Raw genomic sequence first — 23145 nt, forward strand, 5'->3', positions numbered from 1 at the left:
GGAGTAAAATAGTAACAGTACTGTGAAGTAAACAGGAGAAATCTTCACTAAACTAAGTCAATGGCAAAACTCCCAGGAACTTCAATGGGGCCAGGATTTTAGTCTTATCTTGTTGATCAAAACAATTATTTCACTGTTCAGAAGGACCAGACTGCTGTGCCTGCCAAGGATTTCTTAATGCAACCTGCTATGGTGCATCTTAATTGTATATACCTCTGTAACTATTGCTTTTTCATTCTACCTAGGTATACTGTTGTCTTGCTAAAAAATTTACAACATAGCCAAACAGCATCCACAACAAAGATCTTTCTTTCATCTTAGCAAAGAGAGAAATGTACCAAAGCTCTCCTTACCATAACCTTACCACTGGTGTGCAAATTAGTAACTATCACTCCCTCACCACCCATTACAAACCACTGATGTTCATAGCTGCTGAAGTGGCATACTTGCATTAAAAAGGAACAGTTTGAACCAAGAAATGAAGTGTTTTCTTGGTTTGGCAATCTTGTGTTGCAGAAAGCTTCCTATTTTTCAGTGAATCACAAAGTAGGAAGGAAAATCTTCTACATAGCATGGACTCAAATTCAGGCCAACCATTAATAGTATAACTGAATACTTTTTGTATTTCTTCACAAGGTTTACAGTATACACTGTAACTACACTAACCAAAATGATCTCAAGTATATGTAATTCAATAGCCAGAGAGAATCAAGATATCCACAGGAGAATCAATTTTACACTGAATTAGAATAAAACTCTGTTTTTTAATGTGCTGCAAAGATGACCAAAAATGAAGGCTCTCTTTTGACATAGATACCAGTATTTTTCATTTGGAAATATTTGAGAAGGCTGTTGTAAGATTGTACAACAAGCATTTTTCCCTTGGAAATCAATTAAATGAAATAATCAAGCAGAACTGGTTAACTTGTTTTCCTTAGACTAGGGAAGTATTGCAAAATATCAATTCTGCCAATACAGTGCCTTTGTAGGGAAACATGGCAGTTGTTTACTGCCACAGACATCATAACAACCTACCTTACTTTCAGGACTTTTAGGACAGATTTACAGGAGCATAGGAAAATCCTATTTATAACATGGGACATGGCTTTTGCTAGATCTTAACCCCTTTAATCACCTCATCATATCTGGCTGGATTCTACTTTACATCACCCCATAGAATTTCCTTCTTCTCAACAATTTATGGTAGAACGTAATCAGACACAGGATATCTAACATAATTTATTCCACCAACTTAAATCTCCTGCGTAACTCCTGTCACATTATTGCCTGCTTTATCAATGGCCTGATTCAAATGAGAATGTCAGTTTATAACTTCATTTAAGTATCCCTGAACAGCAACCTAATACCCCTAATGACTACTCTGGTTATAAGAAACTCTCTCCATTTTAGAGAAGATAAAACCCAAGAATTACTAATTCATATCTATTTAAATAGATTTTAAGATTGGAAGGGAACAGCCTCATCATTTAGCCAGACTTTACTCTGAAATGTTCTCCACAAATTCCTATATGTAATTCAAGCATCCATTTATTTCTAAACTGGTTTCAAGAATGTCACTAGCAATTATTTCTACTTAAAAACCATTCCGTTTTGACTGAAAAGTTTATTTGAAAAAAGTTTGAGAAGAAACATATGCTTATCAGTACTCTGATATAGTTTTAAAATACTTGTGAAAGATTTCTCAGTGCAGCTATAAAATTTAATATAGTTCAGCACCACATAACTTACATGAAAAAAAAGATTGTTCATAATATTTATTACCCTCTAGCTGCACTATTTCTGCTCAACCATCCATTTAAACTGAGGCATCCCTCATCATCCATATACATCAGACGTCCTCTTTGATCTTTAATGGTAAATTTAAAGGCTGAGTAAATGTTCTTTGAAACACAGTGTGGCACGGCTGCTTATTGTTACATAGAAGACAGTAGGTCATTAAAATTGAAACTCGATTAATACAGTGGAACATCCCCCTAATCATATACCAACTTTGAAGTAACACCCCTTTCAGTGATATTTCTAATTTACAGTTAACTAGTTTTTTTCAAGTGGAATAACAGTCAAGCTTTGGCTAAGGTCAGAATTAATAAAGTGCAAATTTCATCAAAAGACAGAGAGCCATTAGCAATGCACCCTGCTGTGGTATTTGCACTTACAATGCACAGCAAACACCCAACAGATACGTAGTCTACCACGTTAATCACATGAAACCCATCAAGTCTGTGGTTTTTAGCAGTTTGCTGAAGGTTTTCATAATCCTACAATGGATTATTAGCATTATTTTGTTAACTACAAATTATTTTTTTATTAGTGCTTTAGCAGCATTCTAATTAGCAGAGGGAGAGTTAAAGCTTTGCCTCAAAGTATAACTGAATCAAAACAAAACCTTTGGGATTCAAGTTGATGCAGCTTTTCACTTTTGCTTGCCCCTTTATCACCATTGTGGTTCAGCCAGTGGCACAACTAGAAAAAAAAACAAAACAAAACAAAAAAAACCTATTTTAAAGAATTTTCAAATCTGCCAGTGTCATGAAGCACCTCATATTCAATTTCATTACATCTTCCAGCTCAAATATCAGATCAAATTGTTAGAGATGGGTGAATTTTAATAACATGAGGCAAGGGAAACATGAATATGGACCTACGCTTACCACATGAACACTAACTGAACTATTCATACCAGTTTCATGAGCAGACTAACAGCTGACTCCTCACAAGAAGTGGAACAGTTATAAACATGACTGGTCTTCCAAAATGCTCTCATTCTTTAAAAATTAAGAAAAAAAACCCCTGCAATTTCAATACTGATGATGCACAACTTGGTAACAATGTCAGGCATTCGCATTCAGGAAGATGTCACCCTTTTTCTCCCTAAGGAAAAGTCATCAAGACTATAGGGAGAGAGAGTCTACACCTCACTGACTGCCATCCATAACCCAAGATGCTACCTTAAAACACCACTATTTTAATCTTAGGCTGATATGCAAGGGTATGAGGTATGCTTGCTGAGGCACAGGCTGTGCCCCATGCCCTCTGAAACCCAGCCTGTCCAATCACATCTACATCCAAGTGCAGTGATCCAAGCACCCAGAGGCAGCGAAAACTGGCCTGCATCGCCAGATGGATCTGGCTGCGTAATACGTTCCCTGAAATCCATAAGCCATCTCTCAAATTGGTGTAGTTAAACTTTGGGAATTATTCTTTAATTGTAGTTTAGTTTTCCGTTGTAGTAAAAAAAAAAAAAAAAAAAATTATTAGGACAGACATACCTGGCTCTCTGAAACTCACAACTCGAGAATTTTAGCTAAACTTACTTATAATAGGATTTTTAAAATAATGTTCTAGTATAGAATTTGTCACACTTACTCTAAGACTCAAGGCAATTTCTGCCTCAAATATTAAAGCCACTCTTTTACCTACTAAAGTTATAAGACCTTTAAAACTATTTTTTTTTGTTTCAAAAAAAAAGCATTGGGAACTTCTCTGTGTGCAACTCAAAACCAGCTGCACTTTGCAAGTAAAAACTTTCCAAGTGCCTGGCTCTCTGCAGATTTTTGGCAAATCTATTCGAAAAATTGAAAACTGGGGGCCTGAGCCAAAGCTTACTGAAGGCTATGGAAAAATTCCCATAGATTTCATCAGGATTTGGACTGGGCCCTAAAAAGGTCTGAAATAATTGAAAAATCAGTTCTGCATGTACAAAATATGAAATTTTCACTAGATTTAGATTTATTAGACTTCTTTATGGTAATGCGGAAGAGCAAATACATTATAAGTGGTGTTAGTGATGTACATACAGTTTTGCATTGTTAATTCACCACAGTTTCACACTCGTACATGTTACTTACACTGCCTACACAATAAACATGATCTAATCAATCTCACATACACACATACCTCATTTTTAAAAGACTTGAATATTGATAAAAAACATTAATATTGTCACAGCTAAATGATTTTTTTTTCTTTTTAAATTGAGTACCAAACACAACATGGAGTAAGAGTTTCCCTTCAAAAGCTGTAAGCCAAATTCAGTGATAACCAACAAAAAAAAAAAAAAAAATCATTGTGGGCATACTTGCTCAGAACGGCTTAGAATAATGTAACACTAGCAATTTCAGCTAAGATGCATCTAAATTAATGGCAATGTAAGGGAAGAGTCAGGTTTACTCAACCTCAACGTACCAGAAAAGAAATAAAAGTAGCAAATGCAAAAAAAAAAAAAATGGGTTGTGGCACCTGAAATAATGGCCACAACATCTCCTGATGGGTAAACAGTTGCATCTCTGCTACTTCCAGTTAGAAGAAACTGAATAAGCCATTAACTTTGAGATATTCTGGCTTGAGCTGTATATCACATGAAAAGAAATACTATCAACTTAACAGAAATGTTGCACACACATAGAAAAAAAAAAAAAAAAGGCTCCCTAAGAATCTGTTTTCAGCATTTTAAGAGAGGAGAGGTGACCTGGAAATTATTTTCTACTCCCCACTCCCTTCATCCTTCTGTATCATCTCTCTCCCATTATCTCCCCATCTTTTTGTGGACGGATACACTTAGCCATGGTTGTACTTAGGCAAAGTAGACAATCCTTGTAATTTTGTGGTGGTCTTGTCTAAGTAGGGACTGGAAAGGAAAAGTAATGACATCTAAACTTCAGAGCTAATTATGCTTTTCAAATCCCTGCAGCTCATGTACAAATATCAAGACACTCCATCATATAGGTTGTTCTTGAAACATCATAGGAAACCAAAACTAAAGAAACTAAGGGAAACTTGTTAAGTGGAAATTCAAAGTATGATTGGACATACAAGACTGACTCCCTATTAATAGTATATACCTTAAATAAAAGGATTATGCTACATTATTAAAGTTTGGCTGTATTTAAAAACAGATTACATCATTCCTTACAGCCTCTTAAAATAACTATCTAGGTTTTACTTTTACTTTTCTACTTCACCTTTTTACTACTATTGAGTCTTCTGAAATAGAAGCTAAGTGGCTGTAGACCTTCTCCTTTAGCAACATTTTTTTCCATAGTTTTGAACAATTAGCTTATTAGTGCAGATTTTAGAAGTTTATTTCTGCTTGTGGTCTCTCAAGAACTCAAACAATATAGAAAATAAAGCCCAGTAACAGGCACAATCATTATGGGAAATTCTTTCAACTGACAATTATTTTCACCAAAAGCATACTTCAACATTATGAATCATTTGTGACCACTTATACTTAAGTAGGACATATTAAAATTTAATAGGTTTCAATGCAAAGAGCCAGCAATAGGATAGTACACACCAAGGCACTAATGTGTTGATCCTAACTGTACTTAGATGAGGCAAGTTGGAATTGCAATGCTGCCAATTAAATTTCATAGTACAACAAATGAATGAATCCCAAATCTCAAGTGGGATTTTTTTATTCATTATGCATGACATTTTCCTCTTTAAATTATTAATTTTTTAAAAAATGTTATTGCTTTAGCCTTTTTAACCTCTGTACTCCTTCACTCTGTGGTTTTTTTCCAACTGTAATATCAATTGAGAAGGGGAGATTTTCCCAACAACATAATAAAAACCTTTTCAAAACCCTGCACACAAATGTGTTTTGTTACCCTTCCATCTTATTTTGCCCCTTTTCATGATACTGGAATCTTGGAATGCCCTGAAAAAAAAAATATATTTTCCATCAGTGCCTTCTTTTCAATAAGAAAAAAATTAATTCCAATGCTTTACCATTGTTTATGTAATCCTTGAAAATTAACCACTTGGAGAACTATCATTTGAGTCCACCAGGGTGACAAAACTTGACTGAATTCACTAAAATTAAAGATCACCTCAGACATTCTTCCTTACTCTCTTCTCATGTCTGATATTCAGCTTTCCATTTTTCAATGCATTCACCCGAATCATGCAGAATGATGTAAGAAAAGGCTGCAAGGCACACTGGCTCACCGCAATCTACTAATGTATAACCTATGTTTTAACAGTAAAACATCCCCAAACAACTGCATGTGGAAGCTACAACACAAGACTGTAAGGCACATTTGAACTCTATTCATACGTAGATGTTACTGGCTCATGGTATGACCTTTGGAAAGTCACTTAACTTCTGTATAGTTCAATTCTCCTTTCCACAGAAATAAATTACCAAAGTTACTAAAACCATAGAAAACAAAGTTTTAAAGAGTAAAGAAAGTTACAATGGAAAGAAGTTACAAACAGTAAAGATTCACATCAGAGAGCCAAATAATCAATGTTTCTGGCTCCACCAAGCTGTTCTTAAGCTTTTCTTGAGCAACCACAAAATCTTGTTGCTGTAAGCACTCCCAAAATTCTCCCTAATGATTTGCTACTCCCCTTCCTTTTCACTAAATCAGCTTTATGGGGCAAGAGACATATTTTAGTCTCAAAAATAGAACCCAAATAATTAGTTTAAAATGTTTGATATATTACTGTTTGCTTATTTCTAGGCTTTTATATTAAGATAGAACTGTTCATCGTGAACAGCTGATATACTTCTGCAAAAGTACTTCAAATGTGGAGAACTGGAAGTCACATTAAAGCTGGAGCACTGTATCATGTTCCATTATATACCGTATCATGTCTCATTAGTAGCTGGCATGACACAACGTAACAGAAGTGCATGACAGCGCTAGGGGCTGTAAGAGTTATGGCAATTTCTTTGTTCCTGTTATCATTCTTATGTGATTATCATCTGCAATTAGATGGAGAGAAGAAAATTATGTTTAAACTGGCACAACATCTCAGGCGTGCAGAGCTGCACAAATTGGATACAGAAATAGACATGGATCACACTGGTTATGGACTTAGTCTCCATTATACCCTTGTCAAACCTTGCTAATATCTCATTGTCTGATAGATCCACACTAGTACCACAGGATTTTCTCTGCAGTTACTGCTTTGGGCCACCCAGATTGACAGTTGACCAGGAAAAGGGTCTTCTCACCCTTTTATCATTCTAGCGATAGAGTTACTTGAGTCACTTGCTCCAATTATCACAGTGAAGGAATTGTGCATATAGTTGCATGGACATCAAAGTGCACAATATGGAGAAGGAAACCAGTGAAGCAGAATGTAGAGAGGAGAAATGCAAAAAATAATTGAGGAAAAATAGAGAAAACCAAACAAAGCAGAGCCATAGTGGTAGCCTTACTAGAAGGAAGAACTACAAAGGAAAGATAAAAAGTATGCATTTTACCAAATGTTTGCCTTAAGGCAGTAAGAAAAGTATGGAAAGTTTGAAAAAAATTGATACGGTGATGATAGATCTGTTTTGGTTTCAATGCATGTAGTACACAACTTCCTACAGAGAAACCTTTATGTGGGTACGGGAACCCCAGCTTCTACAGGCAAGAGAGAAAAAACCTGTACTTGTTAAACGCAAAAATACATAAAATTTTGAATCAGATAAATATGGCTGTAAGTTTTGAGCACTTAAAATGAAGGTTAATGAATGTGATACCTCAGTGATACACAGCTATACTTCGTGTGTGTGTGTGTGTATATATATATATATATATATATATATATATATATAAAACAAAGAAATGTAGCGGGTAAATGTAACAAAAATCTTGTATTTCTGTTTAAATGCAGACTTCAGTCTTTTTTATATAATCTTACATATTTAAAAAATACTTTTCCACTTTTAGTAAGCAACCTGCTTCCTGAGGGAATCAGTCTTTCAAGGCACTTTATTGATCAACCTGTGTCATCCTAAGGAAGCTAGAAAAAATGAGTTAGAGCTTTCATTGCAACCATTAAAATGAGTTAACATCAATTTCATGTTTTAGGACCTGAGACAACAAATCCATAGGAATTAATCGGCATTCAGTGTTTTATAAATGTGCTTTGAAAGCCTCTGGATACATGTAAGAAAAAAAAAAAATACATTTAAAAAAGTCCCCAGCAAACTGAATTTCAATGAGAAATGGGCCCTTTTAATAAGGTTTAGATTCCTGAGATCACAGATACTTACCAATGTCCTCTAGACACATTTGTAAATGGTACTGTCTCATGAAATAGTGGAAACAGGTGAGGCACACTATGAAAAAGCTGGGTAAAATGCTGAATCTAATGTGGTCAATGACAGTTTCCACTGATCTCAGTTACTACCATATCCAACCAGTACCATCCAAACTTCAGGCGTACAAAATCCTTGCAAGTACTTGCAGCAAGCTTTGTGAATAAAACATTAACTTTCACTTTTCCTTACACAGATTTAATAAGCATTGTTAAAAAGTTTTATGAATACCCAATATATTTAAACTAAAATAAGAAAAAAAAATATAAAAGTATTATTTTACAGGTTATAGAAGGGGAAAAATAGTATATTGCTACAGAATACATATGGAAAATATGTTAAGTAAGAATCACACTGAAGTTCAACCAGGCCAAGCACAAGATCCTCCATATGGGTCGGAGCAATCCCAAGCACAAATATAGGCTGGGTGGAGAATGGATTGAGAGCAGCCCTGATGAAAAGGACATGACCCAGCAATGCACGCTTGCAGGCCAGAAAGCCAACCGCATTGTGGGCTGCATTAAAAGAAGCGTGGCCAGCAGGTCAAGGGAGGTCATTCTCCTCCTCTACTCTGCACTCATGAGAACCCACCTGGAGTACTGAGTCCAGCTCTGGAGCCTCCAATATAAGAAGGACATGAACCAGTTAGAGTGAGTCCAGAGGAGGGCCATGAAGATGATAAGAGCACCTCTCCTACGAGGACAGGCTGAGAGAGCTGGGGCTGTTAAGTCTGAAGAAGAGAAGGCTCCAGGGAGATCTTACAGCAGTTTTCTAGTACCTAAAGGGGCCCTACAAGAAAACTGGGAAGGGACTTTTGACAAAAGCATGTAGTGATAGGACAAGGAGTAATGGCTTTAAACTGGAAGAAGATAGATTTAGACTAGACACAAGGAAAACATTATTTACTGTGAGGATGGTGAGGCATTGGAAGGAGCTGCCCAAAGGAGTTAAGGATGACCAATGAAGAATTTGTTATTAACAGTGTAAGAGAGGAATTTGCAATGATTGAACAAACTATTACCTATCTTTCTTTACAGTACACTCTCTGTGTAGTAAGAACATAGCAGCAATGTTTATATCTTATATATATATATACAAATATATAAAAATGAATATAGCTATTCCAGGAACTCAAATCCACATGTTTTTCCAATTAGTCCTGACATTCTCCTCAAGTTTAGTAGCACGTAAACAGAGAGTTCCTTAAGGAATATGACACATTCTGTTGCATCCCAGTCTTCCAGCTAAGAACACAGTCTCAAAATGGGCAATATTCACTCATGGATATCACTCCAGCATTTTGCAAAGAGGTTTTTATAAGCTTATGCAAGAAAAAAAAAAAACCTAGAAAAACTTTTGTCTTCATGACCTTGAATACATTCTGGGTGCATATATATGTAGTTAATGTAGTAAAGAAAATTGTCTTCAAAGTTAGCATTTATCCATTCATTATCTGAATGACAGAATCATGATTATAGAAAGTAGATTATAATCACCTTAATAAACTAAAAAAAGCTATGAAGACAAAGTGTGAAGTCAAGTATATACTACCATGCTTGGGAAAGTAACATCGTATGTATAAATAGAGAACAGGAAACATCTGGTTAGGCAACAAATGTGTAGCAAAGGGTCTGAAGGTTGAGGTGGAGCACAGTATAGCAGGGTATACTCCCAGCTATAGAAAAAAGAAAAGCATTCCATTTTGGAAAACAAATTGTAAGAATTTAAAATCATTATGAAAAAAAGACTGAGATAATTTAGTCACAATTAGTACAAAAAAAAAGTTACATAAGTTTAACATTATAGAGAACACCATTAATTGCCACTTTAATATTCACAATAAAACAGTTTGATTTGCACAAAAGACAACTTATATCAAATACTAGGAAATCCTCCTATAAGGACATTAATCTAGCATATAAGCTACCAAAAGATATTGTTCAATTTTGTCCAAGTGTTTAAGAGTTCATATAAACCTCGTCACTGATACTTTGCATACATGAACCCCATTGCAACACAGAGGACAAAACTAGATGTGCAGTTGGCTTGACTTCTAGCTCTACCTTTGTATAAGTCTTAAATATTACACTGCCACAAAACTATTTGCAAATACTATTCCCTGGATGCAAAATATTCATTTTTCCTTATAATTTCAGTTCTGAAGATTCATTTGGCCTGAGGAGACAACAGACTTTTGTCATTTGACAGATTTCAGTGATTCAGTACTCAGTAACTGATTTTCAGGTTAAATAACAGTTTCTCTGCTGCTCCAGTTAAATTCAACTATGTAAGTAAATCATGCTAAAGCACAATATACAGATCTCCTAATCAAACAAAAAAAAAAAAAAAAGAAAAAAACAATTGAAGCCCAAGGAAGAAGAAGGAAAAAAAAAAAGTTGTAGAAGAAAAAGGATAGTTTAAAGAAAAATAAAGTCCTAATTTAAAAATAAAAATCATTGATTGAACAAAGTGTTGATACAGATGCCAGCTGCAACAGGATGCCATCTGCATACCAGGAACTACTATAGGTAAAGCAGAATCACATTCTAGCCAAAGAGTAGCTGACATACTCAAAATACAGTTTAGGCAATACTGCAAACAGGGCTCAAATCAATGAGACTGACACCTAAATGATTCTCCAAACAGCCACAGTCGACACTGCTTAAGGTTTTCAAAGCAATGCTGCAAAACACACAGATATTGTAAGCGATCTTTAAAAGCTACAGAATTAACTCACTGTAGGTAATCAGGATTTATGCTATAAACTCCCACACCCATTAAGGTCAATACATGACAACCTGGGTGGTCTATGGCACCTTTCCCCAGCACTTCCTTGGCAATGACCCACACTTTGGGTTGGCACCACTCCCTAAGCCCCTCACCATTCCTCTCATCCAACTGTTTACACGTTGCCAAAGACAACACAGTATATGATATACCCTGATGTGGCTTACAGCTATAAACATATTTAGCCAAGGATTCTGATTAACTTTTAATCATCCTTATAAGAACATTTCACATACTGAAAAACTATCATGCCCCTCCTCAACCTCCTCTTCTTTTTGCCTCAGAAGAAACAAAAAGTAAATTCAATGCAATAATTTATAATTTTTGTGCTCTTCTCTGAACTCTGTTCAGTTTTTCTAAGTTTTTCTTGAATTGTGTTACCTTGTAATTTCAACCAAATCTTCTTGTGAAGAATAGAAAGAAATAATCATATCTCCTCATTAAAGTTATGTGACTACATCTCAAAGTTGGAATTCACCTTTAATAAGATCACACTGCCTACTTTTACTCAGTGGCTGGTCCATTATAACCCCCAGGAGCCTATCTGACAGCAACAGTGCTTAAGGAATAATAATTCAATTTTTAGTTTCTCCTATTGTTATTCACTAGAGCCCTTAGTGCTTGTCTCAACCAAACATCATCTCACTGACTTCAGATTCTTCCTCTAATCTATCAAACAGTCCTTGAAACTCCCGCTAGCTTGTTGCAAAACCCCAGTTTCAACATTCATGCTCCATATTCCATCACTGAAGCCATTAATGAAAATAGTGAACAAAACCAGACTCAGCAGAGACCACTGCATACCTTTAACATATACTGTTGGATTAACTACAAATAACATTTTCTGAAGGCTTCTTTCAAATAGTTGCCCACTTAAAGATAATCATCAGCTTTTCAATGTGGGCTTCAGGCAATTTCTCTAGGGTACACTATCTCGAACATATTAAATATAGCTTCTAGAAATCCAGCTTACTGTTATAGTAATGCAATGCCAGAAGGGTCCTCGGCACTTTTAAACAAATTTTGAAAGGTGGTTGCTATAGAAAAAGGAGTTTCTACCATTACAAAAAAAAAGATGTGCTTAAGAACAAGTAGCGTTGAACAAAATTCTCAAGCTAATGCCAGCCACACTACAGGACCATCTTTGGCTTCACTTAAACACCCTGAAGAATTTTGCCCTACATTACCATCCAGTATTTAACCACAAATCCTTAGACAAAAATTCAGTTCTTACCATCCCTTCTCCATGCACAGTTCTACCTCATTCTCCCCTACCTATTCCTGTTCCCTCCTTTATGACTGGGAGAAGGAGTTCCTCTATTTTATAGGCATTATTGAACAGCTGTTTACATAACAGCATACAGTTATAAGTGCAAGGTCCTGGACATGGGTCTGGACAATCTCAAGCACAAATACAGGCTGAGCAGAGAATGGATTGCGAGCAGCCTTGAGGAGAAGGACTTGGGGTTACTGGTGGATGAAAAGCTGGACATAAGCCATTAATGTGTGCTTGCAGCCCAGAAGGCCAACTGTATCCAAAGAAGCATGACCAAGCAGGTCAAGAGAGGTGATTCTGCCCCTCTACTCCACTCTTGTGAGACCCCACCTGGAGTGCAGCATCCAGCTTTGGGGCCGTCAGCACAGGAAAAACATGCACCTGTTGGAGTGAGTCCATAGGAGGGCCACGAAAATGATCAGAAGGCTGGAGAACCTTTCCTATGAGGACAAACTGAGAGAGTTGGGGTTGTTCAGTCTGGAGAAGAGAAGGCTCTGGGGACACCTTATTGCTGTGTTTCAGTACTTAAGGGGGGCTTATAAGAAGGATGGGGAGAAACTCTTTAGCAGAGTCTGTTGTACTAGGACAAGGGGTGATGGTTTTAAAGTAAAGGAGAGTAGATTTAGACTAGACACAAGGAAGAAATTCTTTACTGTGAGAGTGGTGAGGCACTGGAACAGGTTGCCCAGAGAGGAGATGTGGATGACTCATCCCTGGAAGAGTTCAAGGCCAGGCTGGACAGAGCTTTGAGTGACCTTCTGTAGTGGAAGGTGTCCCTGCGCATGGCAGAGGGGTTGGAACTAGATAATCTTTAAGGTCCCTTCCAACCCAAATGATTCTATTTTGTACAGTGATTTCCCTTTATAAAATATCATTACATTTCTTCCTTGTGTAGACTGAACAGGTATTTTTAGTTGGAATCAAGAGTGAGTCATTATCCCCACTAACTGCACTGTTTTCACACTCAGGACTCGTCTTGGGCAAATGAACTAGTTTCTTTTAGGTGAATCTAACCAGGCAGATGAATCCCAGGAATGCACCTAAGCCACTCCAACTGCTAATGAAGCATCAGTACACTAAACAGGAACAGAGTTAGTTCAAATCCTCTCTAAAACACATAGATATACAGGTCATATTGCCAGCCACAATTACTTCACACTGCTTCTAAGGACCACATTACTTGCCAGTGTAAAGATAGCCACAGAAAACCCAAACAGGTGACAAGACAAGCATGTTTAAAAAGTCTCAGTTTCTCCAGTCTGTCCAACGATCTGGGATTCATTTGCTGCATTGCTGTGCATATGCTGTAAGAGAGCAATAAGTGATCAAATTGAGAGAAAACTTAGATTTAAAATTATCTTATTAGCTAACTCATTCTACTGGTCAGCAACACAACCAGTGTTTGCTTTCCACAACCACTGAAAAACAAACTGTTAACACAATTAAATGTGTCTTAATTTTTAGTTTTAATATACAAAAACATATTCTGAATTATGAGCCGGTACTTCATGTCTTACCCGGCATGACAGCAGCTTGCTGAGTGGCTGAGTCTGTACTTAAGGAAAGGCGGCCACCTTTAGCCAATCTATCACAGAAGACGGTGATGTTCTTCTTCAGTCTGCTGGTATCTTTGGGCATGCACAACTGGCTGCTGACAGTCAGGGCCTGTTCCTTAGAGCTCTTTGACAAACAAGTTCTTAACAAGTAAGAAACAGCAGCATCCACAGTTTCTTCCCAACCCTGGATTAAAGAAAAGGACATTAAATAAAATTAGGTGAACTGTAATACGATATAGTAAATTATAAAGAAAGTAAAAAATCAAGGACTAAAAATTGTCAAATTACACTGATACATAAAATATAATCTAATGGTTAATGAGTGTCCTGAACACCCCATTTTTCAGCTGGTGCAAGGAAAAACTGAAAAACCAAACTTATTCCAATATTAAGATTGACAGAGAAATATAATTTCAATAATAATAATAATAAAAAAATAAGGACAGTATGTGGCATAATAGCTAAATTCAGTAGTTGTATTAATAAATGAAAAACAGAAGTTCCTGGATGCAATATTTAGAGTTAATAACAGAACTGAGATGTAAATACAAACATAATACGTAGTATTTAACATTACCCTGAAGATATGTGAAGGTTAGGGAAAAAAAAAAGGTACCCAATTATACATTCTTTGGAATCACTGTCTAAGATTCTGACAATATGTCAACAGCACAGAACATCAAGACTGCACCCCAAAGCTGCAGATATTCAATATCCATTTATCAGACCAATTATGTTACGATATCCACAGTGTTAGCACAGATGTGTGAGTGCTCTGATGAACTGGGACCTAAATTTCTAACAATGTAGTATCAAGCTGTAAACATTTATGAGAAGACCTGATTAGTAATCAGTGCAGTTAAAACAAGCAGTCACCTATGGAAAAGCTTTCAGAAGGAAATGTTATATTCAGTATCATATTCTGTCTACATATTTCCACAAAATAAAGTGTTTACTCCTGAAAATAATACGTAGTAAAAACAAGGAAGTTTCTTTTCATGAAGTACCTCTAAAAGTTATTTTCAAATTTGTAATCTGTACTATGGTTTTCAGTGACACGACCAAATCAAAGACGTTCCTTCAAGTAAGTCTCCTGGATAGCAGAAGTCTTATTATTTGTGACAAAGTTATTAGGTTAATGCATAAAATCTATTACACGACATCTATCTCATTTAAGCAGCGTGTAGTGCAGAACTGACTCTTCTTGATTCATTCTGTGATCTTAAATTACACTCTGTGATGAGACGATGTGATTAATCCAGACTGTCTATAATTAATGAACCTGCAAGATAGTCTCAAAGCCTGCTGACATCTTTTTGTGACAATCTTAAAGAGCTTGGACAGAGTCAGCAAGTAATATGAAGGGCTTTGGGGTCTGCTAACTTCAGGACTCCTAACAACTCTCCGTATCCAGCTATCTGTAAGCAATTTTACATATGTGCTGCCTACATGTACAGGAAGCAATAGCCAATCATTGTAGTAGTAGTGTCTGCTCTCTCAACACTCCTGACTGGTTGAGACTTATTTTGGCAACAGTCTTTATTGACTTTAGAAGTTTTGAGGCTACAGTCTGGAACCACTTAGCTCTATCTGCTGCTAAGATAACAGAAGGTAACACCAAGGTAGCTCTTTACATGGTGATTACTCAGCCAGAACAAAAAGAAAACTCAAGTATCTGGCTGCAGTTAATTCATACCCAGAGTCTTCTAGTTCTTAAGATCTTTCTCATGATGCATTCTATTTGATTGAAAATGTGCAGCTGAACAGCAAAATAACCTACCTATCCAAATTCCCATGACTGGGTAAGTGTAACATTTGAAAGAATGATGATGATGACGCTGTTGGAGTCAAGCAAACAAGGTTTGTGAATTTCCTCCATTAGAAACATATGGTTTTTGTGAAGGCTAGAGCACTACTTTCTACACAGAGAAGCAAAAGCCACCTCCTGACCTTGTTACTTCCTAAGGACAGGTCCAGGAGAGATGCTTACTAGTGGCCAAGTATGTCAGTGAGACCACACAGTCATATGCACTTCATATTGGTCCAAACATACATGATTCTTAATTGTGTCCTGAAAACATGCTGTATGTGTATAAAACATTTACATTTTGTAGAGGAATAGGATCAACTACTGGTGTTTTCTTTGTCAACTTTTGCCTTTCTGGACTTCAGAACAATGACAACGTTAACTTACTGTCTTATCTGGATTTCCCCCCTCCAAAAAACATGTAAATTAGAAAAATCAAGCCAATCAATAAATGCTGTGGTAGCTAAACATATTTCAAATATTCTAGAAAGAGTCCATTGGCATGTAATCCATCCACTGACCTGTGATGTTGACAGGAAACAATCTGTTCTGGGGCCAATTTAAAGAGTTTAATGAGCTGTAAATGCTGTCTGCATTCCCACATACGAGGCAATGAAACTTAATACATACAAAGCATCAAAAATAGTCAACCCAGGCTCTCCTAATTACACTACAAATCATGAAAAATAAGACAACATAATGTAAGAATCTTGAGTTACACTAAAAGACAAAGAAACACGTGATTAACTGGAGTCAGTATACAGTAGCTGAGAAGCTGACCAATATCTCTCTCCACATAAGTCATAAAAATGCAGGCAAAAGGAGCATTTAAATAAGAAGACTGAAATAAAAGCTAACAAAAGTCAGGAAATTAAAAGTGGCCAGTGTTCTGTCCTTGGCTCACACAGGTACATTTTACTTTATACCATAGCCTTAACATTTTCCAACCCTTGTTCTTGTATTTAATTTCCATGTAAAACTGGTTTCTCAGTAGACCATGAAACTAACTTCAATTCAAGGACTGTTGACCTAGTAAGTCCAGTCAAATCCAAAGCAGCCTTTACAATTAGTGAAAGATACACAAAAACTACCTCTGCACAAAAAAAAAAAAAAGAAAATCTTTATGGAAATCTGTTTAAGTGATTTTATACAACTATGAATTAATAGCCACAAATAAGACCGCATTTGTCAGCAATTTTTAATGGTGCAAGGAACAAGAAAAATTCTTCACCTTTTCTGTGTTAAAAAATGCTAAAGTATGTTTGAAAATGACAGTGTTCTAGTCTATAGGCTACACTGAAGAATGATTCTACAGGCAGAGTTGTAAGATTCACTAATGGCTTTCTGTGTAGTATCCTGCATATTTGAGGTCTGAAAGCAACAGCTTCAACAGAGGTGCGATACCAGTAATTCATCATCCTGTGACCAGCAAGTGTTGCCATAACTTGTAACAATAAATGTAAGACAAGACTCACAGAAAGATGTATTATTAAATCATGAAAATTCTTCGTATTGACTGTATCACCTGAAACAGATACGAAAAATACTTAATTCATCAATCGAACTTTTTCATTGGGAACGGCTCGGCTTCATATTTTGCATATATACATTATTAATTTTCTCTTGTTGGTAATAAATAGAGATTGGCACTTTCTTTTAATGAAATTAAAATGCAGAAGTCTGAAGACCAAATGCAGATTTGTGATACTAGCAGGACTAAGATTGTACTAGTACACATCATGTATAATCCATATATATTATAATTAAGGATCCTCAGGTGTCATGGTGCATCTGATTGTGACTGTGATTATACATTTGATCTCGCTTTGGCATAAAGTTTAATCTAGAGTATCTAATTTTTTGGAAGATTTTCAGGTTCTACCATTTGCTGAGCAGGAAGAAATCTCCAAAATTATATTCCCTGCAGGGTAAATGACTAATGAATGTTATTCTAAAATTCTAGACAATAAAGCTTGAGGCACATCCAGCATGTGAGATCTCACGCTGCAGATCAGTTGTCAGGCTGTAGGAAGGGCTCTGATCCTGTGACACAATGTGCAAGTGGGGAATGTGGTTACTACTGAAGTTTGACGGCGGGTCCTGTTAGGAGGCCCAGCACTGTAGCCTGACACTTGGCTGCAAGGCTCCACTCCCCAGGACTTTAGCTGGGCAACCCGCAAGGTCAACTAGACATAGGGACAAGATCTGAGAGAAGGATTTCAATATATGTAGTGAGAAGTATGAGACAGGGCCTAACTGTTGTGAGATTTGATAGGTTTACTCCTATAGTTTAGCTTTTTAATGCATTTATACCATATAACTGTCCCCATGCATTTTCTTAAGTTTTTAGATGCCCTTTGCTTCCAATAAATCATTGAAGTTAATGAAGTGAAAGATGAAGGACTGGCTAAACTAAGTTGCACCTATTGAGGTCCAGTCAAAATCCTATCTAGCTGCACGGCACAGAAGTTTACAGCAGTTGGTTTCCATTGCAAACACATAAACAAACAAAAGTACCAAGTCCAGCTGCTAAAGACACTAGTGATTTCACTTGGAAAACACTGAGAATCTAACAGCTCCCACTGCAAACACCATGCCAAAATTTCTGGCAGATACAGTGGTTTTGCCTCATGTCTCCCCTCAGAACAGGGGTGAACAGCTTCCAACACAGACAAGATCAAGTAAATATGAGACAGACTCAAGCAGATAATAATACAGCACATTCTGTCAAATTGCTTTGAACAAAAAAAAAAACTAAATTAGGATATTTTACCTAGAAGTTTTACCATAATGTACTTTCCTATGAAAAATAAAACTTTTGTTCCTTTTTAACTGAAAATCTTCAACAAGTTTTACCAAATTTTAAGCTGTACTTAAGCAGATAATGAATAAACTGAAAGTCTACCTTTCTCGATATTGTTTAATATTAGACTTTATTAAAATTTGTTCTGAGACATTGAAGGTTTTGACACACAAACCACTGTGTGGTGGCTAATGGTGAACACACATCTAGACAGTTAAACAAGTCTCATCTAACTGATGAACTCTATAGATCGATGAACTTGACTAATCATTGAGAAACAGTGGGCAGACAAATCTATGATTTGCAAGGATAGCCTTCAGGGCCGGCTTAAACATATAAAGGGTGGATAAAACCTAGGTAAAGATCTTTTCAAATATTATCAAGCCTTCTGAAATAATGACATCAGTAATATTCATTAAGTTTTACCTGGACCAGATTATAGCAATGAGTCATACAGCTATGTAGCTTTGTAGAAACAGCCGGATAAGTAGTTTTTCTTAAATCTCTATTCTGAAAAGTTAAAAATTATCATTACATTGAGTATGTATATTTACAAAAGACTTTTACTAAGCAATCTTTGTGAGCTAGATTTTGTTCTGTAAGAAAAATCTGTAATAGATGTAAATAATACATAGATTTACTTCCAGAGAGTTCTCAGGCTTTAAAAAGAACACACACACACATAAGCAAAGAAAAGGTGCAACAAGGAGACAGAAAGGAGCCTTGAGATGTGTTGAGAATGGATGTTTAGATTTTATGACACAGCATTTCCTTTCCTTTAGTACTATGCAATTGCCATAAATTCACATAATGCACCAGAGCTTAAATCCTACAAAAGTTCTGGACACAAAATTCTCAAGACATACGGAGACCAAAGCATAGGAACTAAAGATGTGGGGGGGGTTGGGAAGTTTGAAACTTGAACTAGTTCATTACAGTGCATCATAACACAAGGAAAAACACTATTTATATTCACAATTTTAACCAGATGGCCACAATGACTTTTCCTCTATTTTAATATAGATAACTATGGAAACTCAATTTTGCCAAGCTATTAGAGTCTTCCAATGTTTTTTCTTCTCTGGATAAAAGAGATGAGCAAAGGGTTCTCTTTGAATGTAAACTCTAGTTCACTTTGTGATGCTTAATATAAGAAAAGTATGTAATAGCTCAGTAGAATTAACTATTGTACCATTCAAACAGATGGAAACATCCTTGTTACATGAAAGCAAAACAAAAGACACAAAGTAAATGTGTAAATGCGAGCTCCATAAAAGACATTATTTAGCTTGGAGATTACACCTAAAAGGTTTGAAAAGATACAAAGTTAATGAGTTAATTATTTAGTCTGTGAAAGAAAGAAACATTGTGCTAAATGACAGAAGATCTTTTGATAGGGAAATGCTTACAGAACCATAGGAACAGAAGATTTTTTTGACTGTAGTTGAGAGATGAATGTTGTGTCCTGAAAGAGCGCTTACACCAAATACACAGACAGGACTGGAAGTTACTAAAATCTTTGCCATTCCTTTGACTCTGGTTAAAGAGCTTCAAGCAGAAGTGTTTGCCCAAAAGTCTAATAAGAAAGACTTTCAGAACCAATTCCATTCTTACACCAGGTAACGCAGAAGAGCAGCAACGTCTTAACAAATGCTTGCAAATTATATAAGCCCACTACACCACAATATTAATCCAAAACGGTTAGACATTTTCATAGCTGTTTCTTCATTAGGCCATTTACTTTTGCTTCAATTAAACCTGCCAGTTCCTTTTAGCAAACCAGGTAAGTGGCTTGTGATCATCAGGGAAAAAGTCTTTAACATTTCACAAGACCCACAAAAACAAGAAAAAGTAGAACTAAAATACCTACTTCAATCCTTGTTGACTGATATTTAGAATCACAGAATCATAGAATGGTTAGAGTTGGAAGGGACCTTCAAAGATCATCCAGTCCAACCACCCTGCAAAGAGCAGGGACATCTCCAACTACATCAGGTTGCTCAGAGCCTCATCCAGCCTGGCCTTGGATGTTTCCAGGGATGGGGCATCCACCACCTCTCTGGGCAACCTGCTCCAGTGTCCCACCACCCTCATTGTAAAAAATTTATTCCTAATATCTAATCTAAATCCCTTTAAGTACTGGAAGGCTGCTATCAGGTCTCCCTGGAGCCTCCTCTTCTGCAGGCTGAACAGCCCCAACTCTCCCAGCCTGTCCTCACAGGATCCTTGGTTATGATATTTTGCATGATATTGTGCACATCCCCAAACTGCAAGAATATTAATTCTTATTCAGAACCAGAATGTAGAGTACAAAAGTAGCTCTAAAGCAACAGAATCACAGAATCACTGCAATCAGCTGAACTCCATCCTAATAAAAACACCTTTTGCACTGCATCTAGAACACTTAAATCCACCATGCTAGGCATATTTTTTTTTCCATAAAAATGCCCTGCAAGCTACATCAGTACAGGATAATACTTTGGTTTACTGTCCTAATAATCAGAGAACATATAGAATAACATGTTAAAGTAAATTGAAAGACGTAAACATATTTCTTGGGTATCACTGAACGGTACATAGTCACAGATGGACAGTTCACGCCAGCAGGATTACAAGCCTTCTGTACTTTGCAAAAGATGTTAGCAATTATCTGATAAGAATGTTCTTTAAATACGCTTAAGACCTTTGGAGACAATCTTTTAAGCTATATGACTTCATTGTTGCTCAAGAAAAAAAGTAACTTTGCTCATGGAAAGTTTCTATTTCTAATTCAGTTTATAAAATATGAGATGAGAAGATTCAATTTCACTCAAATACTAGCTAGGGTTACTGGGATTTTTAAGCAACAAAAAAGCTTCTATGAAAAAAAAAGTAATAAAATGCTTTATGCAGATAATAGCAAAACATAGATGCCTACAGAAATCTGTACACAGTAGTGCTTGCTGATAAATCTCTTCAGAAGCTTAAAGCACAATAAAATTCATTCAAAACCCTTCACATAAGACGTGTTAGGCAGGAAACTGCATCATCTTTGTGAGATGATTGGATTAAAATAAATTATGCTACTTAGGGTACAGTTTCTCCAACCTGAAGGCAACCCAGACAGGGTTTCTGGGTGGGGAAAGAGTGTTCTCTAGGGAGAAGATGTGGAGATGTGAGCAGAAAGAAGTGGCTTCTGTAAGAGCTCAGAAATATTGTAGGACTAAGGAAATTCCAGGAAAAGGATGGGGTGAACAAAATGGAAGGGGGGGGAAAATTAAAAAGTGACTATGGAGAGATAAGTTTGAGAAAACTGGCTTATGGAATTATAAGAACTCTAGGGATTGTGGAAAATTCAGTTAGAGGTACTAATTACCATTATTTATCTTAAGCATAAATTAAATCATTCTAATAGCACATCAGTCAAACTTGTCCAAGATGGTTCCTAAGTTGTGTTCAAGAGCTAGACAGGTATTTGACTCTGTATCTTAATCAGTCTCTCTTTAAAAGCTCAAACTTACTTTGAAAGCTTTGTCATTATTAATATTTTTCCTAAGACAACAGCCATTTTTCAAGCTGCCTATGAAGTCATTTATCCTGGAGTGACAGCCAAGACAGTTCTGAAAGAATTCAAATGCAATGTGAAACACACTGCAAAAACTATGCAAAATTGTTGCAAGCCAAATTACAGGGATTCTTACAGCTGTTAACTCAGAAATTTGTCTGGCTATATCTTGTTTGGTTTTTTTTTATTTTAATCACAATAACTATTTCCTCAGCTCTCAGAAATGTTAGAATACTTGGAAGCTCACCTTACTGAATTGCAACCTTGGCACTGATGCTTATCCAAATCACCAAAGAAGAGGTGTCGATATCTGAAAGCACTGTATATGTGAATTTACAAGAAACATCAGCCATGTGTCTCTCAACACTTTGCTTTTACAGTGATTAAAAAAAAAATTCTTATTGTTACACATACACACTGGCAATACACTAATCCAGGGCTACCGAACTGGTAGTCTCTAACATAGACACAGAACATTACCAAATTTTGCCAGGATTTCACTGTGCTACCAGTCATCCTAACCCACATTCTTCAAGCATATTTTGTATTTCTAACTGGCCTATTTGTCTCGAACAGGAGATAACAGGTACACAGCCATAAAGATGCCATTCCACATTTTACTGTTCTGCCAGAAATAGAGCTGACAAACTTCCCTTGTGAGTGTCCCTAAAAAAAATTACTGCTAAAAATGACTTGATAAGGCATTTAGGAGATCTTTTCAACAGAATCTGAAAAAAAAATGAAAGAAAAAGTCAACCAAATGGACTCTGTATCCATACAGCACTCAGAAAAATACAGTAAAATATTACTAAAGTCTTCATGTATTAAATTTTCAACAATCTCAGGAGACACTGTATTTTTTAAGATGCACATGAACAGTTTTCTTCAACATAGTGCATTAAAAATGCCAGTTAAAGATCATTCCTGAATCATCTACAATTCACTTTGGCTTAAAAAAAAAAAAAGCCAAAACCAAAACAAACAAACAAACAAACCAACTCCAAACTCTACATACACAAGTAATAAAAAAACTACCACTGGAATAACTAAAAAGCAGGGAAACAGTAAAATCCTACAGACTAGTTAAATTCAAGTCTGATGAAAAACCAGACAAATGACTCAAGCTTATTAAGTGCCTAAGAGGGACAATCTGTAGTGAGCACACAGTAGAAAAAACACCAACTGAAATCCTTATACTAATCCTGCTATCTCTGATCATATCTTCCCGTAAATAAAACATTATATATAACATTGATAATATCAACTGATCTGATTTATATTTCTATTGACATTTTAAAATAATTCAA

At 36.2% G+C, this 23145-nt stretch overlaps 1 protein-coding gene across 5 annotated transcripts in view; it reads right to left on the reverse strand.

Annotated features, from left to right (window-relative positions):
- The window catches only part of BBS9 (Bardet-Biedl syndrome 9), a 309787-nt gene that overhangs the window by 141306 nt on the left and 145336 nt on the right, over nucleotides 1–23145 (reverse strand). For 4 of the 5 annotated variants that reach the window (XM_086742981.1, XM_086742982.1, XM_086742983.1 and 1 more), the window contains one exon: nucleotides 13646–13868. In XM_086742981.1, the coding sequence (XP_086599107.1) occupies nucleotides 13646–13868 (223 nt within the window). Of the gene's footprint in view, nucleotides 1–13376; nucleotides 13433–13645; nucleotides 13869–23145 lie in introns of those variants that run through there. The other variant, XM_086742984.1, reaches the window with a different exon arrangement.

This window comes from Chlamydotis macqueenii, chromosome 2 (genome assembly GCF_036417535.1).
Source record: "Chlamydotis macqueenii isolate bChlMac1 chromosome 2, bChlMac1.mat, whole genome shotgun sequence".
In the NCBI taxonomy this organism is placed as follows: Eukaryota; Metazoa; Chordata; class Aves; order Otidiformes; family Otididae; genus Chlamydotis; species Chlamydotis macqueenii.